The 27,000-nt window shown below is 42.8% G+C and overlaps 2 protein-coding genes and 1 long non-coding RNA gene across 6 annotated transcripts in view; 2 read left to right on the top strand and 1 right to left on the bottom strand.

The window, feature by feature from the left end:
* Positions 1–1,909: 1,909 nt before the first annotated feature.
* LOC133481357 (fibronectin type III domain-containing protein 7-like) lies at positions 1,910–9,492 on the top strand. 2 transcript variants are annotated; one of them, XM_061780584.1, is made up of 14 exons: positions 1,910–1,991; positions 2,133–2,148; positions 2,303–2,560; positions 2,854–3,114; positions 3,963–4,223; positions 4,519–4,782; positions 4,965–5,219; positions 5,323–5,580; positions 6,156–6,410; positions 7,622–7,876; positions 8,038–8,298; positions 8,415–8,444; positions 8,649–8,686; positions 8,822–9,492. In XM_061780584.1, the coding sequence occupies exons 1-14, from the start codon at positions 1,932–1,934 to the stop codon at positions 8,834–8,836; spliced, it is 2,487 nt and encodes an 828-aa protein (XP_061636568.1). In that variant the 5' UTR covers positions 1,910–1,931; the 3' UTR covers positions 8,837–9,492. The 2 variants fall into 2 exon arrangements, with proteins under 2 accessions (XP_061636568.1, XP_061636567.1); XM_061780583.1 differs by having other exon boundaries at positions 8,649–9,492.
* LOC133481358 (uncharacterized) lies at positions 4,038–7,762 on the bottom strand. 2 transcript variants are annotated; one of them, XR_009789536.1, is made up of 5 exons: positions 6,283–7,762; positions 5,309–5,524; positions 4,690–4,764; positions 4,462–4,588; positions 4,038–4,175 (listed from the first exon to the last, which is right to left on the bottom strand). It is a non-coding gene; the product is annotated as an uncharacterized LOC133481358 (long non-coding RNA). The 2 variants fall into 2 exon arrangements; XR_009789537.1 differs by lacking the exon at positions 4,462–4,588 and having other exon boundaries at positions 4,043–4,175; positions 4,655–4,764.
* A 5,183-nt stretch (positions 9,493–14,675) lies between the features above and the next one.
* LOC133481241 (fibronectin-like) overlaps positions 14,676–27,000 on the top strand; it is a 28,112-nt gene continuing 15,787 nt past the window's right edge. For both annotated transcript variants that reach the window (XM_061780381.1, XM_061780380.1), the window contains exons 1-11: positions 14,676–15,251; positions 15,351–15,369; positions 15,474–15,734; positions 15,878–16,138; positions 18,373–18,642; positions 21,039–21,302; positions 24,364–24,482; positions 24,570–24,711; positions 24,813–25,076; positions 25,487–25,747; positions 26,188–26,448. In XM_061780381.1, the coding sequence (XP_061636365.1) occupies positions 15,189–15,251; positions 15,351–15,369; positions 15,474–15,734; positions 15,878–16,138; positions 18,373–18,642; positions 21,039–21,302; positions 24,364–24,482; positions 24,570–24,711; positions 24,813–25,076; positions 25,487–25,747; positions 26,188–26,448 (2,185 nt within the window). In that variant the 5' untranslated portion in view covers positions 14,676–15,188. The remainder of the gene's footprint in view (positions 15,252–15,350; positions 15,370–15,473; positions 15,735–15,877; positions 16,139–18,372; positions 18,643–21,038; positions 21,303–24,363; positions 24,483–24,569; positions 24,712–24,812; positions 25,077–25,486; positions 25,748–26,187; positions 26,449–27,000) is intronic.

Genomic DNA, 27,000 nt, shown 5'->3' with positions numbered 1-27,000 from the left:
TCATCATGTCACTCGACGCAGAGAAAGCTTTCAATAAAGTTAACTGGGCTTTCCTGTTTGCAGTACTTTGCAAATTTGGCTTTGGAGATTCAATTATACATTGGATAGCAACATTATACAATTCGCCGAAAGTGACAGTCACCACAAATAGGTTCACTTCAAAAAGTTTTACATTACATAGAGGAACCAGACAAGGATGTCCACTCTCAACAATTCTATTTGCAATATTTATCGAACCTCTTGCTGCCGCTATATGTCAGAATGCTAATATTAAAGGTATCTGCTCACTAGTGAGAGAACACAAAATCAATCTATATGCTGATAATATTCTTCTTTACTTACAGGAACCCAAGTATTCTCTTCAGGCACTCTTCAATCTCATTAAAACATTTTCACAAATATCAGACGACTCTATTAACTGGACAAAATCGACAATACTCCCAATAACAGCAAACTCATGGACTCCTGCAGATCAAATCCCAGATTACCCTATTCCTACAGGAAACATTAAGTATTTAGGTATCAATATTTCGTCAAAACTCAAAGAGCTAACTAATCTAAATTACACACCACTTCTGGAAAAAAAAATCTCATCAGATTTAAGACGCTGGAATAACTTGCCTATTTCATTACTGGGAAGAATAGCTACAATAAAAATCAAAACCTTACCTCAAATAAATTATTTATTTTCAATGATTCCATTTAAGGCCACATTTAAATGGTTTCAAACCTTAGATTCTGCTATAGGGTGGCACGGTGGCCGACTGGTTAGAGCGTCAGCCTCACAGTTCTGAGGGCCCGGGTTCAATCCCCAGCCCCGCCTGTGTGGAGTTTGCATGTTCTCCCCGTGCCTGCGTGGGTTTTCTCCGGGCACTCCGGTTTCCTCCCACATCCCAAAAACATGCATTAATTGGAGACTCTAAATTGCCCGGAGGCATGACTGTGAGTGCGAATGGTTGTTTGTTTCTCTGTGCCCTGCGATTGGCTGGCAACCAGTTCAGGGTGTACCCCGCCTCCTGCCCGATGACAGCTGGGATAGGCTCCAGCACGCCCGCGACCCTAGTGAGGAGAAGCGGCTCAGAAAATGGATGGATGGATGGATTCTGCTATAATAAATCTTTATTCAAAAAATAAGAAAAATAGAATCAGTCTATCCACTCTTCAGAAAAGTAAACAGGAGGGAGGCCTAAATGCTCCCAACTTTAAACACTATTATTTAGCATACCAATTACAATACCTCATCAAATGGTTGCACCACAATGAGGAGTGTGATTCTTGGCTAGAATTGGAACAAACAGACTGCAACCACATCAAACTACCAAAACTCCCATTTATTTCTACTAGTCTTAAACGCCATAAATGTTTCAAGAATCCAATAATCGCATCCACCTTAACAGCTTGGTAGCAAAGTTTAGAATCGACAGGATCTCAATTAGCTCCCAATTATTTTACTCACCATAGGGGTCTTTGGAGCCGTACTTTGTCTGGTCCCTCACCTTGGACCTGTTTGCCATGGGTGACCCTGCCAGGGGCATAAAGCCCCAGACAACTTAACGCCTAGTATCATTGGGACACACAATCCCCTCCACCACAATAAGGTGATGGCTCAAGGGTTATTATTATTATTATTACAAGGCTTCAAGCCAAGAAAAATCCAGTTTATTTGTCAAATTTCATCGCCTCATCCATATTGGACAATATATTGTCCAGTTTATACTGTAGTTCCTTGTCATGTGATCCCTCAAAGTGCATGGTCTGCATGCTATGATTGGATACTCGTGTTAAAAAGGCGTGTCTTCGTATAGGTATTACAACCAACACGGATACCAGATACATTTAAAAAAAAGGTGAAACAGTTCAGAGTGAGACCGAGTTTTGAATCTAATCATAGCTGAGAGAGTGGTAACAAGACAAAACAACAAAAAGTGAGAATGGGTGCATTGAAGGGTTTGGTTACCAGTACTTTGGTCTTGCTGTGTATATGCACAGAGGTAAGAAATTTTCTGTTTATTTACTTAAAATCTTGATAAAAGGACAAAAAATCAAGATGAAGTAGTTATGTACTTATAAATGTTAACATGAATTGTTTAAATGCAAGTGTATTAATCATTTTTTTTCATTGGAATTTACAGGCTTCAGCTCAAACCGGTATTGTAATTTTCTAAATTTTCTATTGATATTGGTGTAACCTATTATATTACTAATGATATCTAACACAACACACAACCAAAAAGAAAAATGTCTTTTACATCAGCAAAATATTCTATTGTGTGACAAACTTGTTTCTTGTTTCCTCTATTAGCATTTACAGCATCAGTGTTCACAAAAACATCCAGGAGTGCAACTCTCCAATGGAACAGGTATGATGGAGCCAGCTCATACCTGATCACTGTGTCCCTAGAAGGCACGCAAGACATCATTGCTTTCACCCAATTTGGTGAAAATACAGTCATGGGCACTCTCAACTCTCTCTCCCCGAACACCTTATATGTCTTCACGGTTCAACCTCTGGATATTAACCAAATCCCACAGGACATGACAACTGTTCAGTTATTAACAGGTGAGTTTTATGCATCAGTTTTTTGGGTGTTTTTTTGGGGTGTGTGTAAGCTGACATTTAAGCGGTAAAACATATCAGTCATATTATATGTATTCTTCTTCAAAATGAATTAAAAGGAATTATTTTGGATTTGCTGTTATACGTCCACTTTTACTGTAATTCTTAAATGTGATGAGGTTAAAATATTTTTAAGTTGATGAAAACTGTATTAATAAGACATACTGTATTTGCATTTGACTTTCAATGTAAGAAAGTGTTTCCCCTTCCTAAATGTCCTGTTTCTACTATTTCAGCACCTGAGTTGATGGCTCCCATCCAGAAAGTCAAGCCAAAGGACAGCCAAACCTTAATAGTTGAATTTAACTTGGTCACTGGAGCAACTCATTACATTGTACGGGTCCAAAGTTCTGATAGGTCTTATAGAGAGGAAAGAGTTTATTCATCCCCAGCCGAGATCAATTCCCTCATACCGTACACTGAGTATACATTGAGCATCATGGCAGGGAATAGCGGAGGCCGCAATCAGCCGTCTCCCTCTGTGACGGGAAAAACAGGTACAGTTTTCCCATCTTAATGTCTGGGAAATATTATCAGTTCCGTGCAAGGGGAATAACAGAAAACCTACCAGTACATTATACAGTATTAAAAAAATGAGTCACATAACACCCCATTCCCTGAAGAGGTCATTGAATCTTTTTTATTGTCTCATAACACAGGCTCTTATACAGTCACACTCACTTGATAATGTTTGAGACAGTCTAGGTTTTCATCATACGAGAAATATGACAACAGCCTCCCGGGCTTGTCCTTTATCGGTGGTAACTTTACCTGAGCACTCTATGTAAAACACAAAGAGTTGACCTCATATTCAGCACATATCTATGGCTTCTCACCTCCACCCTCACCCACTCAAATCCATGAGCGGAAAAAAACAACTAGTATTTTCCCCTCTTGTTTTTGCAGATTGCATTAATGGTGAAACTATGTTACAGTATTGTGTATCTTTTTTTATTTTACTATTGTTGAGCTAAATATACACAGTGGTATTAAAAATGGCAACATTTTGCAAATGTAAGCAAAACTTGAAGTTGAAAGAGATTTGGATAAAAGTTCTTGCATTTGGGGTGAAAATACAGCTCACATCAGAAATCAAAGATTAATATACAGTACTGTATACATATTATATTTTTACACACATAATTTTTCTATTGACTTTCTCCAGGGGCATTATATTAATCCAAGTTATTTTTTTTTTTTCTTGTGACAAAGTCTGGGCATAAATTGAACTTGGTTTTAGACTGAACATTTAGATTGAACCATTCCAGCTCAACCTATAAACTCCAGAGCTCAAAACCTCTTTGAAGATCCAATTAATCTCATCCATGTTTCCTCTCCTTCACAGTTTTACCTCCTCTTCAGCTCTCCGCTTCTTCTCCCAGTAATGACAGCATTGTTATATCCTGGGACCCCATTGACAGTGCTGTCCAGTACACTGTGGTCATGTACGAGGTTTTCTCCAACACAACCATTAAACAGAACACGTCCAGCACCAGTGTGACATTCTCTGGACTGGATGCTGGCTCACTCTTCATGATAATGGGGTATGGCTGGGATGCTGAAGAGAGAAAGGGAGAGGGAAGTTTGTACATCAACCAGACAACACGTAAGGAAGCACTTTGACATTTTATGTTCGCTTTAAGAGTCTTCCTAAAAGAGATATAGGTTGCACAAGTTTCTAATCGGATACAGTTTCAATAAATGGGAAAAACCCTTTACGGTGTAATGTCAGTCAGATCTGATTCTTTGTCAGTGGTGAATTCAGGAGGAAACCATGACAACTAATGTATGTCATTCAGTATGTTTATTGGCAACTGAAGTCCGAGGGACAGTTATACACATACTGTGTAACTGGCTTATCATTGGATGTGTCCCTATGTTTCATCCTTGTTTATCGTTAGGACCTCCAATGCCGGCTTCCGTTGATGTCTCAGTGGTGATGAGTGCCGATCAAGCTGTACTGTCTGTGTCCTGCGAATCAAATCAGGAGGCTTACGGCAACATAGAGTACTATGTGATGAGTGATCAGAACCTCACTTGTAACACCACATCCAGCCCCTGCCTCCTCTCACCAGTTGGCTGTGGTGAGGTGCATATTATCCAGGTTATCGCCTCCAATGACGCAGGGCCTGGCTACCCATCAAGCCCTGTTGAGTTCATCACCTGTGAGTATGAAAACCTGCATTCCTAAAGGACCTTTTCTTAACACTTGTCCCCTGAGAACCATAAAGACTTAAAACCATAAAGACTAAATGCTAAGAGACAAGTTTTGACACTAAATGCTCAGTATTATGACAATTATTATTTTTTTAAACCATGTGTAATTGTTGCTGTTTGTCCCTCTCAGTCCCCTGCACACCTGAATCTTTAGCTTTGGTGGAGTCAATGGAAGGAAACTGCACTCTGTCCTGGGATACAGAGCCCTATGCGGATAGCTACATGGCCTACATCAAGAAAGGGGATGGAAGTGAGGAGACATGCAACACGACTAACAACAATTGCACCTACCACTGCCAATGCGGCTATATGTTCCATATGTATGTGTTCGCCTACAACCATGCCGGCTCCAGTCCTCAAGGACCTGTTGTCAACTATACCTCATGTAAGTCAAAGCTCAGGCATGACATGAGAAGTATTCCTCTGTTCCTCTTTCTGTGAACCTTATCTGCCTGTATGTTAACCTGTGTGTACCATGTCTTCATCAGTGCCCTGTTGTCCAGAGGATGTGTCCGTCTCCCTGGTGAGCACGGAAACTCTCGAGATCACATGGGCAGCATCTCGGGGGGCAGATCTCTATGAGACTCGAGTAGCGGATATTTCAGAAGTCGTCTTGTGCAATGACACTGCACCGGTGTGCGCCCTCTCCGACCTCAGCTGTGATAGCGCCTACAGTGTGGTTGTGACACCCTGCAATGACATGAGCGGCTGTAATTTTGCATGCAATGCTCACACAAAAGACACAGGTAGAGCACATACAGACTAATATGAATCATAGCAAAAAACAATGCTAAAAGTTAATGAACTAGTACCCATTTTCTGATTACTAGTGGATATGTTTTGAATGGTTGTTAGTTTAAGGAACTCCTCCTGTAGGGTCTCCAACTAAGGCCAACTCCAACTAAGATTGTTGTGTATGTTGACCATAAGTATGTGAGTGATGAAGGTTTGATGAAACCATAATTTCCTCATTTCATAATTTGATATTCCCCCACAATTTTACCCGAAAAAAGATAGAACCATTAAATAATCTACATATATTGTAATTCTTTGAAACTGGAGCCCTTATTGATCCTTTTGAAAAAATTTGAACATTTAATTCAGTGATTCTTCACATAACACTAGAGGGAGCCCGTGGACCACGAGTGGTACTCGTACCACACTGTAGAGAATCACTGAAACAACAAAACAAAATAAAAAAAAAACCCTCAAGTATTTAATATGATATGTTTGACACCATAGGGTTAAATATCAAATAACCATTTTATATATCCTGGTGTCTATCACTCTAAATCTTTCTGTATTGCTTCTTCCTGGACAGCTCCATGCATGCCCATGTATATCCAGCTTGATCCCAAAAACTCATCCTGTGTCAGCGTGAGCTGGAGAGCAAGCAACCGTGCTGCCAATTACAGTGTGAGTGCAATGGGAGAAGATGGCACACACACCTGCATCTCTAGTGGAAGTAGCTGTGAGCTCACAGATCTGCCGTGTGGATCCATCTATGAGGTCACCATCATAGCAACAAGCGTTGCTGGACAGAGTTTACCCAGCTACTCTGAAACACTAGAAACAGGTAAAGAATCCAAGCTTTGCAACAGAATGAATGCTTCTCCATACTGGGGATTGAAAAGATTTAGGGCTGCAGAATATATCGAAAAAATCTTGTCATTGCGATTATGCCACGTGCAATATGTGTATCACAAAGAAGTGCAATAAAATTAATATGTATACAGTATTGTATGCTTTGGAGGACACGCATGGCGTTTATATGAGTTTGACCAATCCGATGCGACCTTAAATGCACATCGCTATCCATGCCCCAGATACTGGTCTCCTCTTGGTTAGAGCGGACCCATAGGCGTACAGTAGGACTCTCAGCAGCAGTGGGCATAGGAAGAATGGCAGATGCGGGAGAGGAGATAATGAACAAGGACGAAAACAACTAAACGACTTGTGGCTAAAATGAATAACACATCTGTAATAAGGGATAATACATATTGCGTGCTTATATTGCCACATTAAAAATGTATTCTTCTGTATTCTTCTTTACAGGTATGTTGAATATCGATATCGCAATATTGAACATGCATATCACATATCACGTTTTTCCAGTATCGTGCAGCTATAAAAAGAATAACTAAATATGATGCAGAACAGTTCCACGCCAATGTAAATCATCAACAGCAGTAAATAAGAAACATAATGTTAAACAAATACCACTTTGAAAGCCACAATGAAACTGAACGTGATTATTTTCATTCATTCATGCATCGTCCGTACCGCTTATCCTCACTAGGGTCGTGAGCAAGCTGGAGCCTATGCCAGCTATCTTCGCGCGAGAGGCAGGGTACACCCTGAACTGGTCACCAGCCAATCGCAGGACACAAATAAACAAACTATCATTCACACTCACATTCACACCTACGGGCAAATTAGAGTCTTCAATTAACCTACCATGCATGCTTTTGGGACGTGGGAGGAAACCGGAGTACCCGGAGGAAACCCACGCAGGCATGGGGAGAACATCCAGACTCCACACAGGGGAGGCCAGATTTGAACCCGAGTCCTCAGAACTGTGACCCAGACGTGCTAACCAGTTGTGCACCGTGCCGCCTATGATTATATTTGTAAAATTCAAATTTTTGATACAGCTACAGTATTTTATTGGGCATTATTAGACTGTGTGATTGACCACTGTCATCTACTATAAAGGACTATATAAATAGAAGTGGCAAATAAATTTGTCATTTTATCTGTGACTGCACACATCTTTTTCCTCTCCAGAGCCCTGTTGTCCAGCCAGTCCCACCGTGCACCAGGTCACTCAGGCGATGACCAATGTCTCCTGGTCTCACGCTAAAGGTGCTTATTCATTTATCAGCTCCTTGACATCACCGCATGGTCACGCAAGCTGCCACACCCAGGACTTACACTGCCTTATGGGATGCATCACTTGTGGCACAAACTACACAGTCACCATGGAGGCTTTCAGCCACAGCGGACGCAGTGCCAACTGCACCTATCAGGGCTTCTCATCCAGTGAGTAATTCTGGGGGTCTATGTGTGCACATGCCTCCGTACAGTATATACTGTATTACAAATCTATTTCTCAGGACTATTTTTTAAATTTTTCTTTAATTATGATCATGCCATTAAATATGACAGCCACAATTTAATGCCTCATTGTCTCTGTCTTGCAGGTGCATGTTGTCCATCAGGTGTCAGGGTGTACAAGATGGCTGGAAACTCTTTGCGGCTACTCTGGCGCACCGCTGGCAGCGATCACCGTTACGTAGCTGAAATGATGGGCAGCAGCAACTACTACAACTGTACTACATCTGCAGGAGAGAGCAGCTGCAATATTGAAAACGTCCAATGTGGGGACATTTATCTTGTAGTGGTGGCTCCATTGACACCAGAGAACAGCAAAGTCTCATTTTGTGCTCAGAGAGTTTACTCAGGTATGGTGGCAAAGCACTGACGGTCTCATGAAAGTCATTGATACCTTAATTGATAGCATTGTAACTAAAAGAGATTAAATGTTTTGGCTGATTTTCCTTTATTTTGCCTCTTTCAGTCACTTGCTCAGGAAGTGATGTTGGTACAGGTGAGTGTATTTTGTAATGTCATCAAATATTACAAAGAAATACCATAATAATAATAATAAATTATAATATAATAATATATAATATAATAATTAATTATAATCTTGGTTTTGCTATTTTTTTAAATACATTTTTGTCTTACAAAATTATAAGTGTACCATCACGTTTTTAAAATTTTCTAACTCAACAAATCTACTTTCTTGCAGTGAATTACAGAGGCAAGAGAAGTGTAGATGACTCAATGGTAAGTACTATAAATATATTGCCCGTTAAATTTGTATTATTATTTGTAATGTTCAAATAAAAACATCAGGTCATGCGGGATTGATGTCTAAAATGGTGTTGTGTAACTGCATCTATTTATTTTTTTTATCCACAGCTTGCTGTCATATGATATAACTAGCTCACTGTAATTCATCGTCATCAGACTTGTCCCCCTCCTGCATCATCCCTCCTCCTTTGGATGAAAATAATATCCGCCAATTGTAAAGGCACCTTATCATTTGTCCCCGTAGAAATGGTAGTTGTTAATCTTCCTGATCGGATGTGTCATGCTGATTGTGTATCTTGTAACCCTCACATTAAACTATTCTAACATAACCAAGCATCCAGCACTCACGTTTAGTCAAGGATTTGATTATGAAGCACAAATGGGTACAGTTGACCTGCACTGGTTACAATAGCTTAGAGGGTTGTGAAAATATGGATTGATGCTCAACTACCTGCAATATGATAGCCTCATTTTAAAAATAGTCACATACTGTAGGCCTGTATTGTATGAATTGAGATCTACTGCTTAAAAGTCGGCGGCACGGTGGACGACTGCTTAGAGCGTCAGCCTCACAGTTCTGAGGACCGGGGTTCAATCGCCACCTTAGGGTGCCCATGTCTGAAGCCTCAATGATAAACACTTAAGAAGGCTAAATCACGTGACGACTAAAAGCTGTACCAATCTGGTAATTTTATACATTTGAAATAAAAAAAAATATATATATCATTTTGACAATTGATCCATCCAGACAATTTTTATAGGAATTACCCCAAGTAGGAAGCCTCCTCAGATTGAACGTGAACGTCAACAAGTACCTTTGTCAACATCACCTGATTGGACACTCTCTTACTCAGGATGAATTTAAATCTTAGAAATGTGTCACTTGGGTTTGGCACACCCAAATGCACAATTCTGTGAATAAAAGAATTCCCCATTATTTTGTTTATGGTATGTTTTTCTTTCCACAGAAACAAACTTTCTGAAGAATGTAATGAAATAAATTATTATTTATTGTTAAACTGGACCCAAAAGAGACAGAAGAAGCAGTTAGGGGGGGGTTATTGTGGATGGTGCTAACTCCCGAATCGTAGGGGCGTAGGGGGGGCGTGAGGGCAGGAGCATGCGGAAGGCTGAAGGGTGAGAAGGTGAGTGAGCCTAGCAGTGTGTTCGGGATGAACGACGTCACAGGAGACACAGGAAAGCACTGGAGGAGAAGAAGAACACAGGAGGGTAAGTGTAAGCACAGGCAATCAAGGAACTTTCGTCAAATGCAAAGTACAGGCAACGAGTAGGCCAATGTACCACATAAGTGCGAGAATACTATGTCGCTGGAACACTGGAACTGGCAGTCTTAAGTGCAGGCTGTGATGAGTGCTGATTGAAACCAGATGCTCATCGCCCATGCTGCGCAGGGGAGGCACAGGGTGCAGATCGCCACTGTACCTCCCCCTCAACGGACGCCCCCTGGCATCCTACCAGGGTGAGCCGCATAAAAGTCTCTTATAAGCGAATCATCCAGGATGAACTTCCGAGAGATCCAGGAACGCTCCTCCATACCATAACCCTACCAGTCCACGAGGAATTGAAACCCCCTTCCCCGGGGCCGCACATCCAGGATGCGTGATACTGTGAAGGCAGGATGGTTGTCGATGACACGGGGGGGTCAAAGGGGTAAGAGCACTGGTGGAGACAGGCTTGCACAGAGATACATGAAACATGGGATGGATGCTGAGGGACTGGGGTAACTTTAACTGTACAGAGGTGGGGTTGATGATTTTGGTGACCGGGAACGGTCCAATGAAGCGTGGCGTGGGCTTACGTGACTCGGTTTGGAGAGGGAGGTCATGGGAGGGAAGCCACACCATCTTACCCACGTTGTATACAGGTGTAGGGGAACGATGGAGATCAGCCAACTGCTTGTTCTTTTCAGCCGAATGAGTGAGAGCTGCCCTGACGTCCTTCCAAATCGTTCGGATCCACCACAGGTGCTCCCTCACCGAGGGAACCGCCACTGGATCCTCTTGCTCTGTAAACAGAGGGGGTTGGAAGGCGTAACATGCCACAAAGGGAGACATACCTGTGGCGGAGCTGGTGAGGGAGTTGTCGGCATACTCAATCCACGGGAGAAAACACAGCGGAGAACCAACTCCAGATCTTGATTTGTCCCCTCTGGCTGGCCATTCGTCTGTGGATGGTAACCTGAAGACAGACTGGCTGCTGCACCCACCGCCTTGCAAAACTCCTTCCAAACCTGGGAAGAGAACTGGGGCCCTCGGTCAGAGACAATGTCAATGGGTATTCCGTGAAGCCTGAACACGTGGAGGACAAAAAGGTCAGCGGTTAAGAGCCGAGGGTACCTTGGTAAGGGGCACGTAGCGGACACACTGTGAGAAACGGTCAATGATAGTGAGAATGACGGTGTTACCATCAGAGGAGGGAAGGCCGGTAACGAGTCCAGGGCGATGCGAGACCAGGGGCACCTCGGGATGGGTAAGGGACGCAGTAGACCAGCTGCCATCAGAAGTCCTGTTTGAGGAATTGGAGGGTTTCGGTGATTCCAGGATGGCAGGTGAGCTTAGAGCTGTGAGAGCACTTGAGAGCGGGCAGAATCGGGCACGAAGAGACGCTTTGGAAGTCCAGTCTTGGGGTCTGGTTGGTCCCTCTGAGCCGCCTTAACCACTCGTTTGATCTCCCACTTGGTGGCCCTGACAAAAGAGGAGGAGGGAAGGATGGGTTCAGGCTCCACAAAGCTGGAGGGGGGTAAATGGAGGCGAGAGAGGGCATCTGCCTTGGTGTTGCGAGACCCAGGGCGAGAGAAGAGGCTGAAATTAAAGCGGCTGATTAACAATGACCCACGAGCTCAACGAGGGTTCAGCCGCTTTGCAGTGCGGCGGTAGGCGAGGTTCTTGTGGTCCGTCCACATGATGAAGGGGGTTTCGGATCCCTCCACTCCTGCAAGGCCCACACCAGTGCCAAGAGCTCACGGTTTCCTACATTGTAGTTCCGTTCAGAGAGTAACAGGCAGCGAGAGAAGAAGGTACAGGGGTGGAGTTTCTGAGTTTCGGGGTCCCGCTGGGAGAGGATGGCTCCGGCTCCAGTGTCCGAGGCATCAACCTCTACCACGAACTGAAGGGAGGGGTCAGGGTGCCGTAGTATAGGGGCATTGGTAAAGAGGGTAGTTGGTTGAGGGGAGGCTGGTGAGGGGGCTGTCCACTGTACTGTAGTCTCGGATGAATTGGCGCTAGAAGTTGGCAAACCGGTGAAGCTTATAGGTGGCATGGTGGACAATTGGTTAGCACATCTGCCTCACAGTTCAAATCCCGGCCCCGCCTCTGTGGAGGTTCCTTGTTCTCCCCGTGCCTGCGTGGGTTTTCTCCGGGTACTCCGGTTTCCTCCCACATCCCACAAACATGCACGGTAGGTTAATTGAAGACCCTAAATTGTCCATAGGTATGAATGTGAGTGTGATTGCTTGTTTGTTTATCTTGGCTGACAAGCAGTTCAGGTGTACACCGCCTCCTGCCCGCAGTTAGCTGGAATAGGCTCCAGTATACCCACGACCCTAGTGACGATAAGCGGTGTAGATAATGTATATATATATATATATATATATATATATATATATATATATATATATATACGATTTGAATCATGCCTCGCACAAAAGAGGTCAAAGAAAACTGTTGTCAAAAGTTGTCACATGGAGGTGGCAGAAATTTTGCAGGAGAACTTAAGTCTTTCTGTCTGCCAATTGAAGCTTAACAGAAGATGAATGACGCAACAGGACAATGACCCAAAGGACAGAAGTAAATCCACAACTGAATGGTTTCAACTAAAGAAATTATGCCATTTGGATTGACCCAGTCAGGGTTCTGACCATAAATCGATTGAGATACTGATTGATATTGATATTGGTATTATTAAAGTCATTAATATGATGACAATGCTGTGCTTCTATGGGGAATACCTGCCATTCATCACTAAAGCAAAGTGGACTTATTATGAGGCATCTGTTTCTTCTAAACATAACAAATGCATAACATTTCCTGTAATTGACTGATATGTTGCATTACACGATGATATTTTTTTTTTCAACACTTGACCTTTATGTGTGTACTGGAATGAACATTGTTGTCACAGAAACAAGTCAAACGTAATGTTGTAATCAACCTGGATAGCGATACTTGTGTGGTACAGAAAGACCTTTGCTCCTAATTCCTATCATCATCATCATCATCATCATCGTCGTCATCATCATCATCGACAACAAGAGCAACAACAAGACATGACATGTTTCATATTTAAGAGACAGTTAAAAAAAGATTTTATTACTTTAAACAGGATTTTTTGGTAATATACCGTCCATCCATCCATTCTCTACCGCTTATCCGGGTCGGGTCGCGGGGGCAGTAGCTTCAGCAGGGACGCCCAGACTTCCCTCTCCCCACCCACTTCATCCAGCTCTTCCGGGGGGATCCCGAGGCGTTCCCAGGCCAGCCGAAGGATGTAGTCTCTCCAGCGTGTCCTGGGTCGTCCCCGGGGTCTCCTCCCTGTGGGACATGCCCGGAACACCTCACCAGGGAGGCGTCCGGGAGGCATCCGAATCAGATGCCCCAGCCACTTCATCTGGCTCCTCTCAATGCGGAGGAGCAGCGGCTCTACTCTGAGATCCTCCCGGATGACCGAGCTTCTCTAAGGGAGAGCCCGGACACCCTGCGGAGGTAACTCATTTCGGCCGCTTGTATCCGGGATCTTGTTCTTTCGGTCACGACCCACAGCTCATGACCATAAGTGAGGGTAGGAACAAAGGTCGACCGGTAAATTGAGAGCTTCGCCTTTCGGCTTAGCTCTTTCTTTACCACAACGGACCGATACAAAGTCCGCATCACTGCAGACGCTGCACCGATCCGCCTGTCGATCTCCCGTTCCATTCTTCCCTCACTCGTGAACAAGACCCCAAGATACTTGAATTCCTCCACTTGGGGCAGGATCTCATCCCCGAGCTGGAGAAGGCATGCCACCCTTTTCCGACTGAGGACCATGGTCTCAGATTTGGAGGTGCTGATTCTCATCCCAGCCGCTTCACACTCGGCTGCGAACTGCTCCAATGAGAGTTGGAGGTCACGGCTTGATGAAGCCAACAGAACCACATCATCTGCAAAAAGCAGAGATGCAATACTGAGGCCCCCCTCTACGCCTCGGCTGCGCCGAGAAATTCTGTCCATAAAAGTTATGAACAGAATCGACGACAAAGGGCAGCCTTGGCGGAGTCAAACCCTCACCGGGACCGAGTCCGACTTACTGCCGGATATGCGGACCAAACTCTGACTCCGGTCGTACAGGGACCGAACAGCCCGTATCAGGGGGTTCGGTACCCCATACTCCCGAAGCACTCTCCACAGGACTCCCCGAGGGACACGGTCGAACGCCTTCTCCAAGTCCACAAAACACAAAACATTCTATATATGAATGAATGTATATGATTCATCAGTCGTTGAACAGGGGTAATAAAACATGCATTGTATCGGGTGGTATGAGCTTTCATGTTGACTTCCCTTTTTCAAAATCTGTATGTGTTGGCGCGTCATTCTTCATGTAATGAAAGATCCCTTTTAGTGCGCAACCTATCAAACAGGAAATCTACTGTTAGTGTTCAAATGTATTACCTAACAACTTTAGACTGCTGTCAGTCAGATCTAACATGCTAACTTGCAAGGGTGGGGGTGTGCGTACAGCGCAAGTGGAAATGCTCTAAAAAGCAAGACGACATGGAAAGCAAAAAATTTGCCTTAATGGAGGTTATGCAAACTGATCTGTGTAAATCGATGAAGAAGCAAAGTGCAGCATCTGGGTCTACAGGTGAATCCACCCACTCTCCTCCATGTTTGCTGTGTTGGACAATTTATGTTTTATATATACCAAATATTACTTCTAATAGTTTTATACAACCTTCACATGCTTTATTGTTACATTTGGACTACTAGCTCTTTCCCAGCCATACTGTGCGTACTAATTGTTCCTAGCTATGTTGTGACTACTAGCTGTTTTTCGCTAAAGATAAGTTGAGTGCAGCTGGACAAAGATAAGTTTTTTTTGTTTTCTTTCTCTGTCTCTCTCACTTCGATATAACAAAGGGGATTTTTGTCTGGGCTTCAGTAAGGGGTGACAACTTGTAAGACTTGTACCTTTTTCTCTCTTGGCAAAGACTTTTCTTTCTTTTTGTAATAAAACCCCACAAAGACATGATTGCTTCCTCACTTTTTCTATTAGAAAAAGATTTGCCAAAACATTGCATTCCGCCCATCCTGCTGTGTTCTAAGGGGAGCTTTGCCAGCCCGAGGCTGTTGGTGGGTCAGCCTGTTCCCATTCAGGGAATACTGATTGGCTCCCAAAGACACTAGGTTCAACCTCAACCTCCAATCCAGACTCTCTTTGGTATTTGACTCCCTAGAACACTAAACTAATCCTCCACTCAATGTCAAAGATGGGATGGTTGGGAGCCATTGGATTTTGTTTTGCATTACTAACTCTAACACAGGTAAATATTTTGTGACATTAAATATAATATATATTAGTCTAACTTACAATCTAAACACATAGGATAAGGTATTTACTACACTAATTTTCCTATTTGCAGATATCTTATAATGCAGATGGTGAGTAAACAATTTAAGTTGTCAAAATGGCTAAAAAAAAATGAGGAATAGCTGTTTTTTTTTTCTCACAGCATTCTTGTCCGTATACTGTATATTTCTTTCAGGGTGCCAAATCTTAACAGCAGCACCTTCCGGTCCTTCATCTATTCTCGTCAAATGGAAGCAATATACTGGGGCAACAAACTATTTTTTGGACCTTCGGGTGAAAAACATTAGAAATATTGCACCTGTGGTGGTGACTCTTCCAGCCACCCAGACAGAAAAAATTGTCCGAGGGCTGCAACCTGGAACTAACTATAGTGTGACACTGAAAGTCTTTCAGTTCTACTTTGTAGTGTGTGTAGACAGGAGTGAAGCATCGACAGGTAAACGCAACCAATTTCTTTTTACAGCAAAAACTTTCTTTTATAGGTGGAATCAGCTGATTATTAACATTTCAATCTGCCTTATATGTAGTAAAATATGTTCATGGTGATGTTGATTCCTTTTTATACATTTTCCACCCCAGTCCCTGACACCTCACAGATCATAGATGGTAAAGCACTGTCAAGTACTTCAATTGTGGTAAAATGGTCTGAGGTTCCGTCCGCGGAGCAATACCTCCTGCAGGTGAGATCTGAGGACAAAAGCCAAATCTTCAACCTGACCATCACTGAGCTTTCAACCGTGCTGGGGAACTTGACCCCTTCCACCAACTACGACTGCTTCGTCTACACTATAAACCATGCAGGAATGGGCAGCAGAAGCAAAGTGAGGACCGTCACCACATGTAAGTGTAAATCTTCTATACTCAACATACTTATTCAGCAATAATAATGAAAAAAAAGAAGCTGCATCACAAATCTGCCTTATTATTATTAATAATTATGCTCAGCTGTAGCTAGCCTCATTTCACAAAGTGTTTTTATTGTAATATGGACATCCATCCATCCATTTTCTGAGCCGCTTATCCTCACAACGGTTGCGGGAGTGCTAGAGCCTATCACAGCTATCTTTGGGCAAGAGGCGGCGTACACACTGAACTGGTTGCCAGCCAATCGCAGGGCACATAAAAACAAACAACCATTCGCGCACACATTCACACCTACGGGCAATTTACAGTCTTAAATTAACCTACCATGCATGTTTTTGGGATGTGGGAGGAAAACGGAGGGCCTGGAGAAAACCCACACAGGCACAGGGAGAACATGCAAACTCCACACAGGCGGGGTCGGGGATTGAACCCCAGTCCTCAGAACTGTGAGGCAGACGCTCTAACCAGTTGTTCACCCTGCCGCCGTTCAATCGGGTTCAATCCCCGGCCCCGCCTGTGTGGAGTTTGCATGTTCTCCCCGTGCCTGCATGGGTTTTCTCCGGGCACTCCGGTTTCCTCCCACATCCCAAAAACATGCATTCATTGGAGACTCTAAATTGCCCGTAGGCATGACTGTGAGTGCGACTGGTTGTTTGTTCCTATGTGCCCTGCGATTGGCTGGCAACCAGTTCAGGGTGTACCCCGCCTTCTGCCCGATGATAGCTGGGATAGGCTCCAGCACGCCCGCGACCCTAGTGAGGAGAAGCGGCTCAGAAAATGGATGGATGGATGGGGAGTGAATACGTAACTGGATTGCACAATTCCAAAATTTATGTAATTGTAAACCATTATATTACTGGGAGAAAATGTGTAAATACATTAGTTGCTTTTGGAAATTTCCACAATTAAAATTGTAGTTACATTTGAAAAATAGTTGCAAAAGTTCAATTTTTTAAAAAAAATTTTATATCACGTCCTCCTTCTGGCGGCACGGTGGACGACTGGTTAGAGCGTCAGCCTCACAGTTCTGAGGACCCGGGTTCAATCCCCGGCCCCGCCTGTGTGGAGTTTGCATGTTCTCCCCGTGCCTGAGTGGGTTTTCTCCGGGCATTCCGGTTTCCTCCCACATCCTAAAAACATGCATTAATTGGAGACTCAAAATTGCCCGTAGGCATGACTGTGAGTGCGAATGGTTGTTTGTTTCTATGTGCCCTGCGATTGGCTGGCAACCAGTTCAGGGTGTACCCCGCCTCCTGCCTGATGACAGCTGGGATAGGCTCCAGCACGCCCGCGACCCTAGTGAGGAGAAGCGGCTAAGAAAATGGATGGATGGGACGTCCTCCTTCTAAACCCGACGCATGTGATTGGCACTCTCTCGTCATGTGCCATTCTGTTGTCATCCCAAACATGATGTATTTTTTCCAAATATGACCTCGATGGAACCACCTTTGGCACCTTTTCACCAATGAAATGTATAATTGACCTACTAAATATATAATTTGAATAACTTACAGTATTTTAGCTTTAATAGTTCTTTGGCCTTTATTTACAGATTATTTATCCTAATTTCTCTCAGGGCTAAATAGTTTTTAGATAATTTAATTACTGCTTTACAGTATTTGCTATTATGATAAAGCCAGTTTTCTTGTACATTTAATGATATCCCCGAGCTAAACTCATTTTGGAACAACTTGAAGAAGAAGAACAAAATGAAGAATTCTTATGATCTGATATTTGTATATGCATATTCATAATATTACAACACCTGTTTTTGACTTATCACAGTAATGAATACAGCAATCACACACTTGAGCAAAGAGCGACTTACTGTACATATAGCGCCCAGGGAGTAGTTTGGGGTTTTCAATACCCCAAAGTTACGAGCACCACCATCGTGGGTATGAACTGAAGAAATTTACTTTTTAGTTTGAAAGCATTTATTCTTGTGCAGTGTTTCCCTTCACCTTTAAAATAATACAATCCAATTATTAAAATACATATGAAAAGTGGGAAGTTTCATTTAAAATATCACCTGTAATACCCCCGTCACTGCAAGTGTGGACACTAGTTTGTTTAAACTGTCACATACCTGTATTTACTGTAGTAACCAAAGTACCTTTTCTATGATTATAGAGTACTGTTACCTTTGGAATAATATAGGAAGGTTGCAAGATATGTATAGACGTTCCTCTCTTATTGTCTGCTTGTAGTGACGCAGCCTCCTGTGGGCGTCACGGTGACACAAACAGGCCGCGAAACAGCGAGGGTGATGTGGCTGCCAGTAGAGGATGTTCTGTTGTACCACGTAGAGGTCCAGAACATTGATGAACCCAACAATGAACCAACTGTGTACAACGTTTCCGACACCAGCGTGGATCTGGATACCATCCTGCCATGTTCCACGTATACAATATCAGTATCCTCATTCAGCTGGTTCCTGATGCCGAGCGAGCCCACGCTCTACACATACACTACTAACAGTGAGTAGGCAGAGCCAAGTCATTATCATTCATCTTGTGATTAGAATCTAGGTCAGCTAGTCGTTCCCAGGGTTTACTTTTAGACATACACAATATGATCCACAGAATATGATACAGCACTTCAGAAGTCATGCTAACCTACTTGTTGAGGTCAGATAAACAAAAGTCTGAGTAAAAAAATAAAATAAAAGCATAAATGTAATGGTTTGCCGTTTTTACACTTTAATTATAAATATAGTATGTCAAACAATGATGTTTTATTATTAGTAAGTCTTTGCTCAGTAACCACAAATTGGAGTTTAGCCTCCACAACTCTTTCCCATAACTTTAATGTGTGGCTCATCAACTTTATTCCTCTATAGTTCCTACAGCTCTGCACATCACCTTTGTTCTTAAAAATGGGCACCAGCACACTTTTCCTCCATTCCTCAGGCATCTTCTCACACGCTAGAATTCTATTGAACAAGCTGGTCAAAAACTCCACAGCCACCTCTCCTAGAGGCTTCCATACCTCCACAGGAATGTCATCAGGACCAACTGCCTTTCCATTTTTCATCCCCTTTAATGCCTTTCTAACTTCCCCCTTACTAATCATTGCCACTTCCTGGTCCACTACATTTGCCTCTTCGACTCTCCCTTCTCTCTCATTTTCCTCATTCATCAACTCCTCAAAGTATTCTTTCCATCTCGCTAGCACACTGCTGGCACCAGTCAACATATTTCCATCTCTATCCTTAATCACCCTAACCTGCTGCACATCCTTCCCATCTCTATCCCTCTGTCTGGCCAGCCTGTAAAGACCCTTTTCTCCTTCTTTAGTGTCCAATCTAGCATACATGTCATCATATGCCTCTTGTTTGGCCTTTGCCACCTCTACTTTTGCCCTATGTCGCATTTCAATGTATTCCTTTCTCCTCTCCTCGGTCCTCTTTCAGTGTCCCGCTTCTTCTTAGCTAACCTTTTTCCTTGTATGATTTCCTGTACTGTGATTTTCCACCACCAAGTCTCCTTCTCTCCTTTCCTGCCAGAAGATACACCAAGTACTCTCCTGCCTGCCTCTCTGATCACCTTGGATGCAGTGGTCCAGTCTTCTGGACGCTCCTCCTGTCTACCGAGAGCCTGTCTCACCTCTTCCCGAAAAGCTGCACAACACTCGTCCTGTATCAGCCTCCACCACATGGTTCTCTGCTCTGCCTTTGCCTTCCTGATCTTCCTCCCCACCACCAGAGTCATCTTACACATCGCCATTCTATGCTGTCCAGCCACGCTCTCCCCTGCCACTACCTTACAGTTGGTAATCTCCTTCAGATTACATCATCTGCACAAGATGTAATCCGCCTGCGTGCTTCTACCTCCGCTCTTGTAGGTCACCCTATGTTCCTGCCTCTTCTGGGAAAAAAAGTGTTCACTACAGCCATTTGCATCCTTTTTGCAAAGTCTACCACCATCTGTCCCTCTAAGTTCCTTTCCTGGATGCCGTACTTACCCATCACTTCTTCATCACCCCTATTTCCTTAACCAACATGTCCATTACAATCTGCACCGATCAGGACTCTCGCTCTGTCTGGGATGCTCAGAACTACTTCGTCTAGCTCCTTCCAGAATTTCTCTTTCACCTCTAGGTCACATCCTACCTGTGGGGCATAGCCACTAATCACATTATACACCATCAATTTCAAGTTTCAGCCTCATCACTTGATCTGATACTCTTTTCACCTCCAAGACATTCTTAGCCAACTCTTCTTTTAAAATAACCCTGACTCCATTTCTCTTCCCATATACACCATGGTAAAATAATTTAAACCCTGCCCCTAAACTTTGAGCCTTACTGCCTTTCCAGCTGGTCTCCAGGACACACAATATATCAACCTTTCTCCTAATCATCATGTCAACCAACTCCTTTTCCAGATTTTCCTGTCATAGTCCCGACATTCAAAGTTGCCAAATTCAGTTCTAGGCTTTGTGCTTTCCTCTTCTCTTTCTGCCAAAGAACCCGCTTTCCACCTCTTGTTCTTCTTCGACTTCGACCCACAGTAGCTGAATTTCTACCGGCGCCCTAAACGTTGATGGCGCCGGTGGCGGACGTTGTTAACACCGATCCGTTATGGAATTCTTTGGATAAACACTCACAGTCACACCTACGGGCAAATTAGAGTCTCCAATTCATCCATGTTTTTGGGATGTGGGAGGAAACCGGAGTGCCCGGAGAAAACCCACGCAGGCACGGGGAGGACATGCAAACTCCACACAGGCGGGGCTGGGGATTGAACCCGGGTCCTCAGAACTATGAGGCTGACGCTCTAACCAGTCGTCCACCGTGCCGCTTGTTTCATGTCTCATTGATGTTGGATATAAAGTCAAAGTGAAAATGCAATCTTGTACTGCTTGACTTGCAGAGTTGACTCCAGTTTCTGCAGTATCAGTGGACTACAGCTGCGCCTCTCAGTCTGCCATGGTGCGCTGGACGGCAGTCTTTGGAGCAGACTCTTACAAAGCCACAGCGATGGGCCAGGATGGCACACTGCTGACATGTACCAGCCAGGGCACAAAGTGTCACATCAGTGGACTGAGCTGTGGCCAGACTTTCATGGTACACGTCACACCCATGTCTGAAAACTGTAAGAACATGATCAACACCACCTGGGCTACCTTTCAGACTGGTGAGACAATGCATTATATAGTGCAATTAACTTTCATATATATTTATATATAAACCAGAGTGCCTGGAGAAAACCCACGCAGGCACGGGGAGAATATGCAAACTCCACACAGGCGGGGCCGGGATTTGAACCCCTGTCTTCAGAACTGTGAGGCAGACGCTCTAACCAGTCATCCACCGTGCTGCCTAATTTTTTCATTTTATTTTATTGAGCAGCTTGTTACAGCAGTTCCTTTAAGTGCTTTCTCCCCATTTTTAACCATTTAGTATTCTTATTGTGTAATGCTAAATTGGTTGCACTATAACAGCGTTTTAGCAGTGATATTTATTGGAATATCGTTGCTAGCAGACATCTTTTGAGTAGACATTTTTTTTGCCATTTGTTTTTTTATGCTCACCTACAACTGCTAGGGGCTACTCTTCTTGAAACATGGATATTGGAACCATTTCTTCCACCAATCATTATAGGGATTGTGAGGTCACTCGCCACAGGAAACAGCCAGTGGGCTAACATGGAGTGTAGCCTCTTGTGGTCCACGTAGACTGCTTTCCCGGACATGACACATATTGATTTATCCCTCATTTTGGCTACGTTCCCACTGCAGGGCATGATTATTAACATATACATATGCAGAACAATGGGTTATTATGACATTGACAAATGCGGCTACTATTGTGGACGGAACACGTGTGTGACGCCACACGCCTGCGCACAAACCGAATGTCACATTACGCATGCGCACAACTGGCGGCGTGTTACGGAAGTGAACGCGGCCCCTTGAAGAGGTCTCGTCGTGACGTATTTGTGGCGATTTCAAGGATTTTGTGCAACCGAAGCCAACATTTTCGTATACTTATGAGTTCTAAAGCATCTTATTTTCACCACTGACTGTTTTCTGCTGCTTTGTCCGCTGTTGCCTTTTTCCGGCGTGTCTGTTTTGTCGAACAATTAAACGTTTGTCGCCTTTTGATGACGTACATGTCGGATGCGTGCCCGTGAGCTTCCATACTGCACTCGCGTCGGATACATCGGATTTATATCCACACACAAAAGAGGCATGTACTGTCCACATTGACATGAAAAAAAATCTGATATATGTCCCATTGGGCAAAAAAAAACACCTAATGGACCAGAAGTGTGAACGTTGCCTTTGTTGTGGCCTGTGCTAAGTATATTAGTATATTATATTGTCCATTTTCCATCTTTGGGGGTCACTGGGTGCAGCCATTTACCAGGAACAAATTCAACGAGCCACATTATATTCTGATTCAACCACATGAGTCTCAGTTAATTCAACTTCAGGTGGTTGAGTTTTCACCCACTTGCCTGTATCCATAATTAATAATTATCAAAAGTACTTGCTTATTCACTTTGAAAACATGAAATAATACTAACATTATGTAAGCCTATACTGTATGCACCGAATTGATGAATTGTTATTTTGGCAAACAAGGTACCATCATTGTTATGAAAATGTGAAGTTGTTCTTAATTCATGTAATTTATATGATCAAGGGAGAGACATTTATAAAAAGTTATAAAAACATCTTAATGATGGATTCTGAATCTATGATCAGCTGTAAAAAGTGTCGAAATAGATTAGTTAAGTTCATTTTATGACTTAATTTGACTATTTTGTAACGATTTACTGAATCTATGAACAGTACACTATTGTGAGTTATGTAGTAACTGATTTGGGCTCTTTTACATTATCACCACATAACCATCATCAGTCCTTGCACTGAATAGTGACAACATTTACTGTACATGTAGTCAATTTACATCAACAGATAATGATAGTTAAACCACTATTTCACTATGCTGCTTGACTGGGCCTTATTTCCAAAAACCTATGACTAAGTTATAGAAAAAACTGTCAACATTCAGTATTGTATTGAAAAAGTTGAATTGCCGCGCCCCCTTTTATATGGAACACAAAGAAGAAAATAGCTTGACATTTTGAGGATTGTGTAGAACTGAAGATGATCCATGTACCTAGTGTAGCGACACACTATGAAAGAGTTATATGAATGGCATGGGCCTGGTTATTCCTTTTCATTTTGCCATCTTAACAAGCTATTCTCTATTATGGGCTTTCACAATGTGATCACACCAACAAAAAGTTCCACCCTGGCATCATAAATCCTCATATCACATGTCACTTTTGTTTTGGGAGACAGTTGTGGCTTTCAATCCAGCTCCACTGCCAAATCTTTTCCATTCATATTGTTTGAGAATGTAACGTTAAAAATGTGTTTTTTTTAACTTCAACATGGTAAATTTAAACTGTTTGCAAAGCAAAAAGGAAATAGAAACATTTGGGGTCAGTTATATAGTTCTGATTAAATGCAACTATTCTAAAAAAATAAAAATAAAAAATAAAATTCAACAGTTGTTACACCATCAGAGGTGAGTTATGAGTCCTTAAAAGATTTGAAATACATTATTAGAATTACACAAATAGGACAACACACAAAGGCACGATAAACATTGCGCGAATGGATTGTTCTTGACATAAATCATTCACTTTGTATATTTTTGGTCTGTGAGATACAGTCGCTCCTTTGGGAATACTTGTTTAAGTCATCACATTGATTTGTATGCGTCGGTAGGTGTCTCCTCTGAAAACTAGCTCTCCCATTGACTTTCACCATCTTTGTCACATTGTGTCCTGTACTTCCTGCTTAGAATGACTGTGGTTTTGTAAAACCTGAAACCCCATACAGAAGAACACAAAGCAACAGTGTAGTGCAATCCTCGGCATCAGGATTGTTTTTTTTCTACTTGAAAAGGGACTAGAGGTGCTTTCATGTTCAATTTTTCTTCAATACCTATTGTTGTGATTGATGACAGATAAAACAAACCAAAAAAAAAACGGGTGGGTTACATCAGGAAGGGCATCGGGTGTAAAAATGGGTAAAAAAAATAATGCGTTCAACTCGCTGTGGCAAGTCCTGGTGGGATGAGCTGCAATTCCCAACAACCTATTGTTGTGATTATTAACTAGGCATAAAAACAGTTCAACTAATTAAAGTGTATATTTGTAATTTCTTTCTTTTAAGTTCCCTGTCCTCCCAAGAACCTGGAGTTGTTGCGACATTGTTCCAGTGAAGTTATAATCTTTTCCTGGGAACATACAAACAAGACAGACCATTACATGGCCAGAGGAGTCGACTCTAAGGTACGTGGATCACGGTTTATTCAAAAGATGAAGGTTTTCACATCGTACCCAACTCATTACGAATTTTGATGGTGTGTCTCTTCCCAGGGAGTGGTTCAAGAATGCCTTACAGTGGACAACTCATGTTATTTCACAAATACTATGTGTGGGAGACAGTACTACTTCACAGTCTACTCAACTTCAGGAGAGTGCAAGAGCCAGACAAGCTCAACAGTTGATATTCGCACAGGTATAATTATGCTAAAATGCAAATGACACCCTATTTAATGGGCAATAAAGTAATGTAATGTAATAATAATATCATCGTTGAGCTTATTTGCTTGCCTCCAGCACCCTGCATACCCCAAAATCTGCAAACCTCGGCCGACTGCAACTCAAACCTTCTGGTCAGCAAGTGGGACCTGGCTGAGGGTGCATTGCGTTACACAGTGGAGGCTTATGGCAATAAGGGACACAGCCATTACAACTGCAGCACACATTCCGACAGCTGTGTAATAGAGAGTATCCCCTGTGGAGAGTACTTGACCATCTTTATCACGGCTTTTGATGATGAATGCGCTAGCCCGAGGAGGCTGGGACCTGTTGCTGAGACAGGTCAGGTCATTTGTTTGTCACCTTCGTTATGAGCCAATTATATCAAAGGAACGTGACATAGTAGCCATTCATTGGGCGAGATTCCATGATAAAAGAGAATGGCAGAACACATAACTTAAATGTTTATTCATCATAGCGTCATCTGTTGCATTTGGCAGGACACTGTCCAGCTTGACTCCAATGCCAACAAACTGCAAATACATACATATTATTACACAGTATCTGCATCAAAATGCTATACTTTCTGTAAATGCAGTATCTATCTTAGATACACTACTTACACTTTTACTCTGTTGATGGAGCTTTATGAACTAAAAAGTAATGGGAATTTTGGCAATTCAATGTGATTTGATTGTGACTAAGTACAAATAAGATTTGATTCAAATATTTTGTCACCCTCTGTCCTCTAGTCCCATGCACACCTCATAATGTGACAGCAGTCAACGAATGTGGTGCAGACTCCATCACAGTGACCTGGGCAGTGTCAGGCAGTACTCTTTTCTATGATGCCATGGCGATGGATAGCAGCGGCATCGTTCACAGCTGTAACACAATGGATTTAACTTGTACGATTGCTGGCTTGAAGTGCAGCACCAGTTATACTACATACGTCATTGGCTCCAACTTCAAGTGCAACAGCACGCAGAGCGAGGCGGTCACCACAGAGACAGGTGATTTTTTTTAAAACCATTTTTTTTACTTGTGTATCTATTTCCAATGGACAGAGAGTGACAGGACACCGTGTAACTGGAGGGTCACCGGTTTGTATCCCCGCACGAGCACATGTCGTTGTTATGTCCCTGGGCAAGACACTTAACACACATTCCCTACAAATTAATGTGGTTAGATGTTTGGCGGTGGTCGGAGGGGCCATAGGCGCAGAGTGGCAGCCACGCTTCTGTCAGACTGCCCCAGGGCAGCTGTGGCTACACAAGTAGCTTACCACCACCAGGGTGGGATATTGGAGTGAATGAATAATGTGTGCAATTGTAAAGTGTCTTAGAAAAGTGCTATAAACTGTAATTATAATGAAATATTATTACAACACAAATGAATTCATATGCTTTTGCATATTCATTAAAGGAAAACTCTCTAACTTTTGTTATTTCAGCGGCTTGCCCCCCAAGTAATGTCACTGCCTCTTTGAATTGTGAAGCCAATGAGGCTCTCATCTCCTGGCATGGCCAGCCCGAAATTAACTCTTACACCGTCACCATAGTGGATAAATATGACAGACTTCTGAGCTGCAGCTCAACTGAAACCACCTGCGGGGTACCAACCCTGAAATGTGGTCAACTCTACACTGTCACCGTCTTCCACCATGACAGCATCTGCCCAAGCATGCCTTCTCAACCCATCTACATGGAATCTGGTGAGATTTCATTTGACATTACACAGCACCATTTGTGAATATATTTTTTTTATCTAGAACTATAAACAGAAATAATAGTTATTTTAGTCGGTATAGGATTATTCGGGGAACTGATACTAAGCCCCATGTTGCTCTTGGTCTTGTGTTATCAATGCTAAATTTGACCTCGGTGGAACTATGGTGACTGTTTGATACATTGTCAAACAGTGATAAATGTTCAATACTGCTAGATAAAAAAAAACAACACTATACGTCCTTGAGTCCTTTCCATATCTTCTTTCTTTCTCTCCTCCCTTAGCTGCATTGTCTGTCCACCGTTTGAGTACATGTGGTTGTGAAAAACGATTTTTTTTCTACTCACCTCACATGGGGGTTCACTTGGAGATATGGACATATGTAGACTGGGAGGGGGAAGATATTAAATAAATCCGTTGTTAAATTGGTTGCTTGTGTAGAATTGTTAATTAATCAAGTCTTTTGAAGTGAATGAGGCAAAATTGAGTACACTTGTCTGGAAAGGTAAGCGAGAATGCAACTTTTTTTTCTTTCGTT

This window comes from Phyllopteryx taeniolatus, chromosome 7 (genome assembly GCF_024500385.1).
Source record: "Phyllopteryx taeniolatus isolate TA_2022b chromosome 7, UOR_Ptae_1.2, whole genome shotgun sequence".
Taxonomy (NCBI): domain Eukaryota; kingdom Metazoa; phylum Chordata; class Actinopteri; order Syngnathiformes; family Syngnathidae; genus Phyllopteryx; species Phyllopteryx taeniolatus.
Note: the sequence above shows the minus strand (reverse complement) of the source record. Positions and strands in the feature narration are given on the sequence as shown.

Excerpts from the sequence above, each read along its gene's own strand:
- LOC133481357 (XM_061780583.1), top strand. The coding sequence starts at position 1,932 with ATGGGTGCATTGAAGGGTTTGGTTACCAGTACTTTGGTCTTGCTGTGT. Across the intron at positions 4,224-4,518 it reads GTACATCAACCAGACAACAC|GACCTCCAATGCCGGCTTCC; the intron begins GTAAGGAAGCAC and ends GTTTATCGTTAG. Across the intron at positions 4,783-4,964 it reads CCCTGTTGAGTTCATCACCT|TCCCCTGCACACCTGAATCT; the intron begins GTGAGTATGAAA and ends TGTCCCTCTCAG.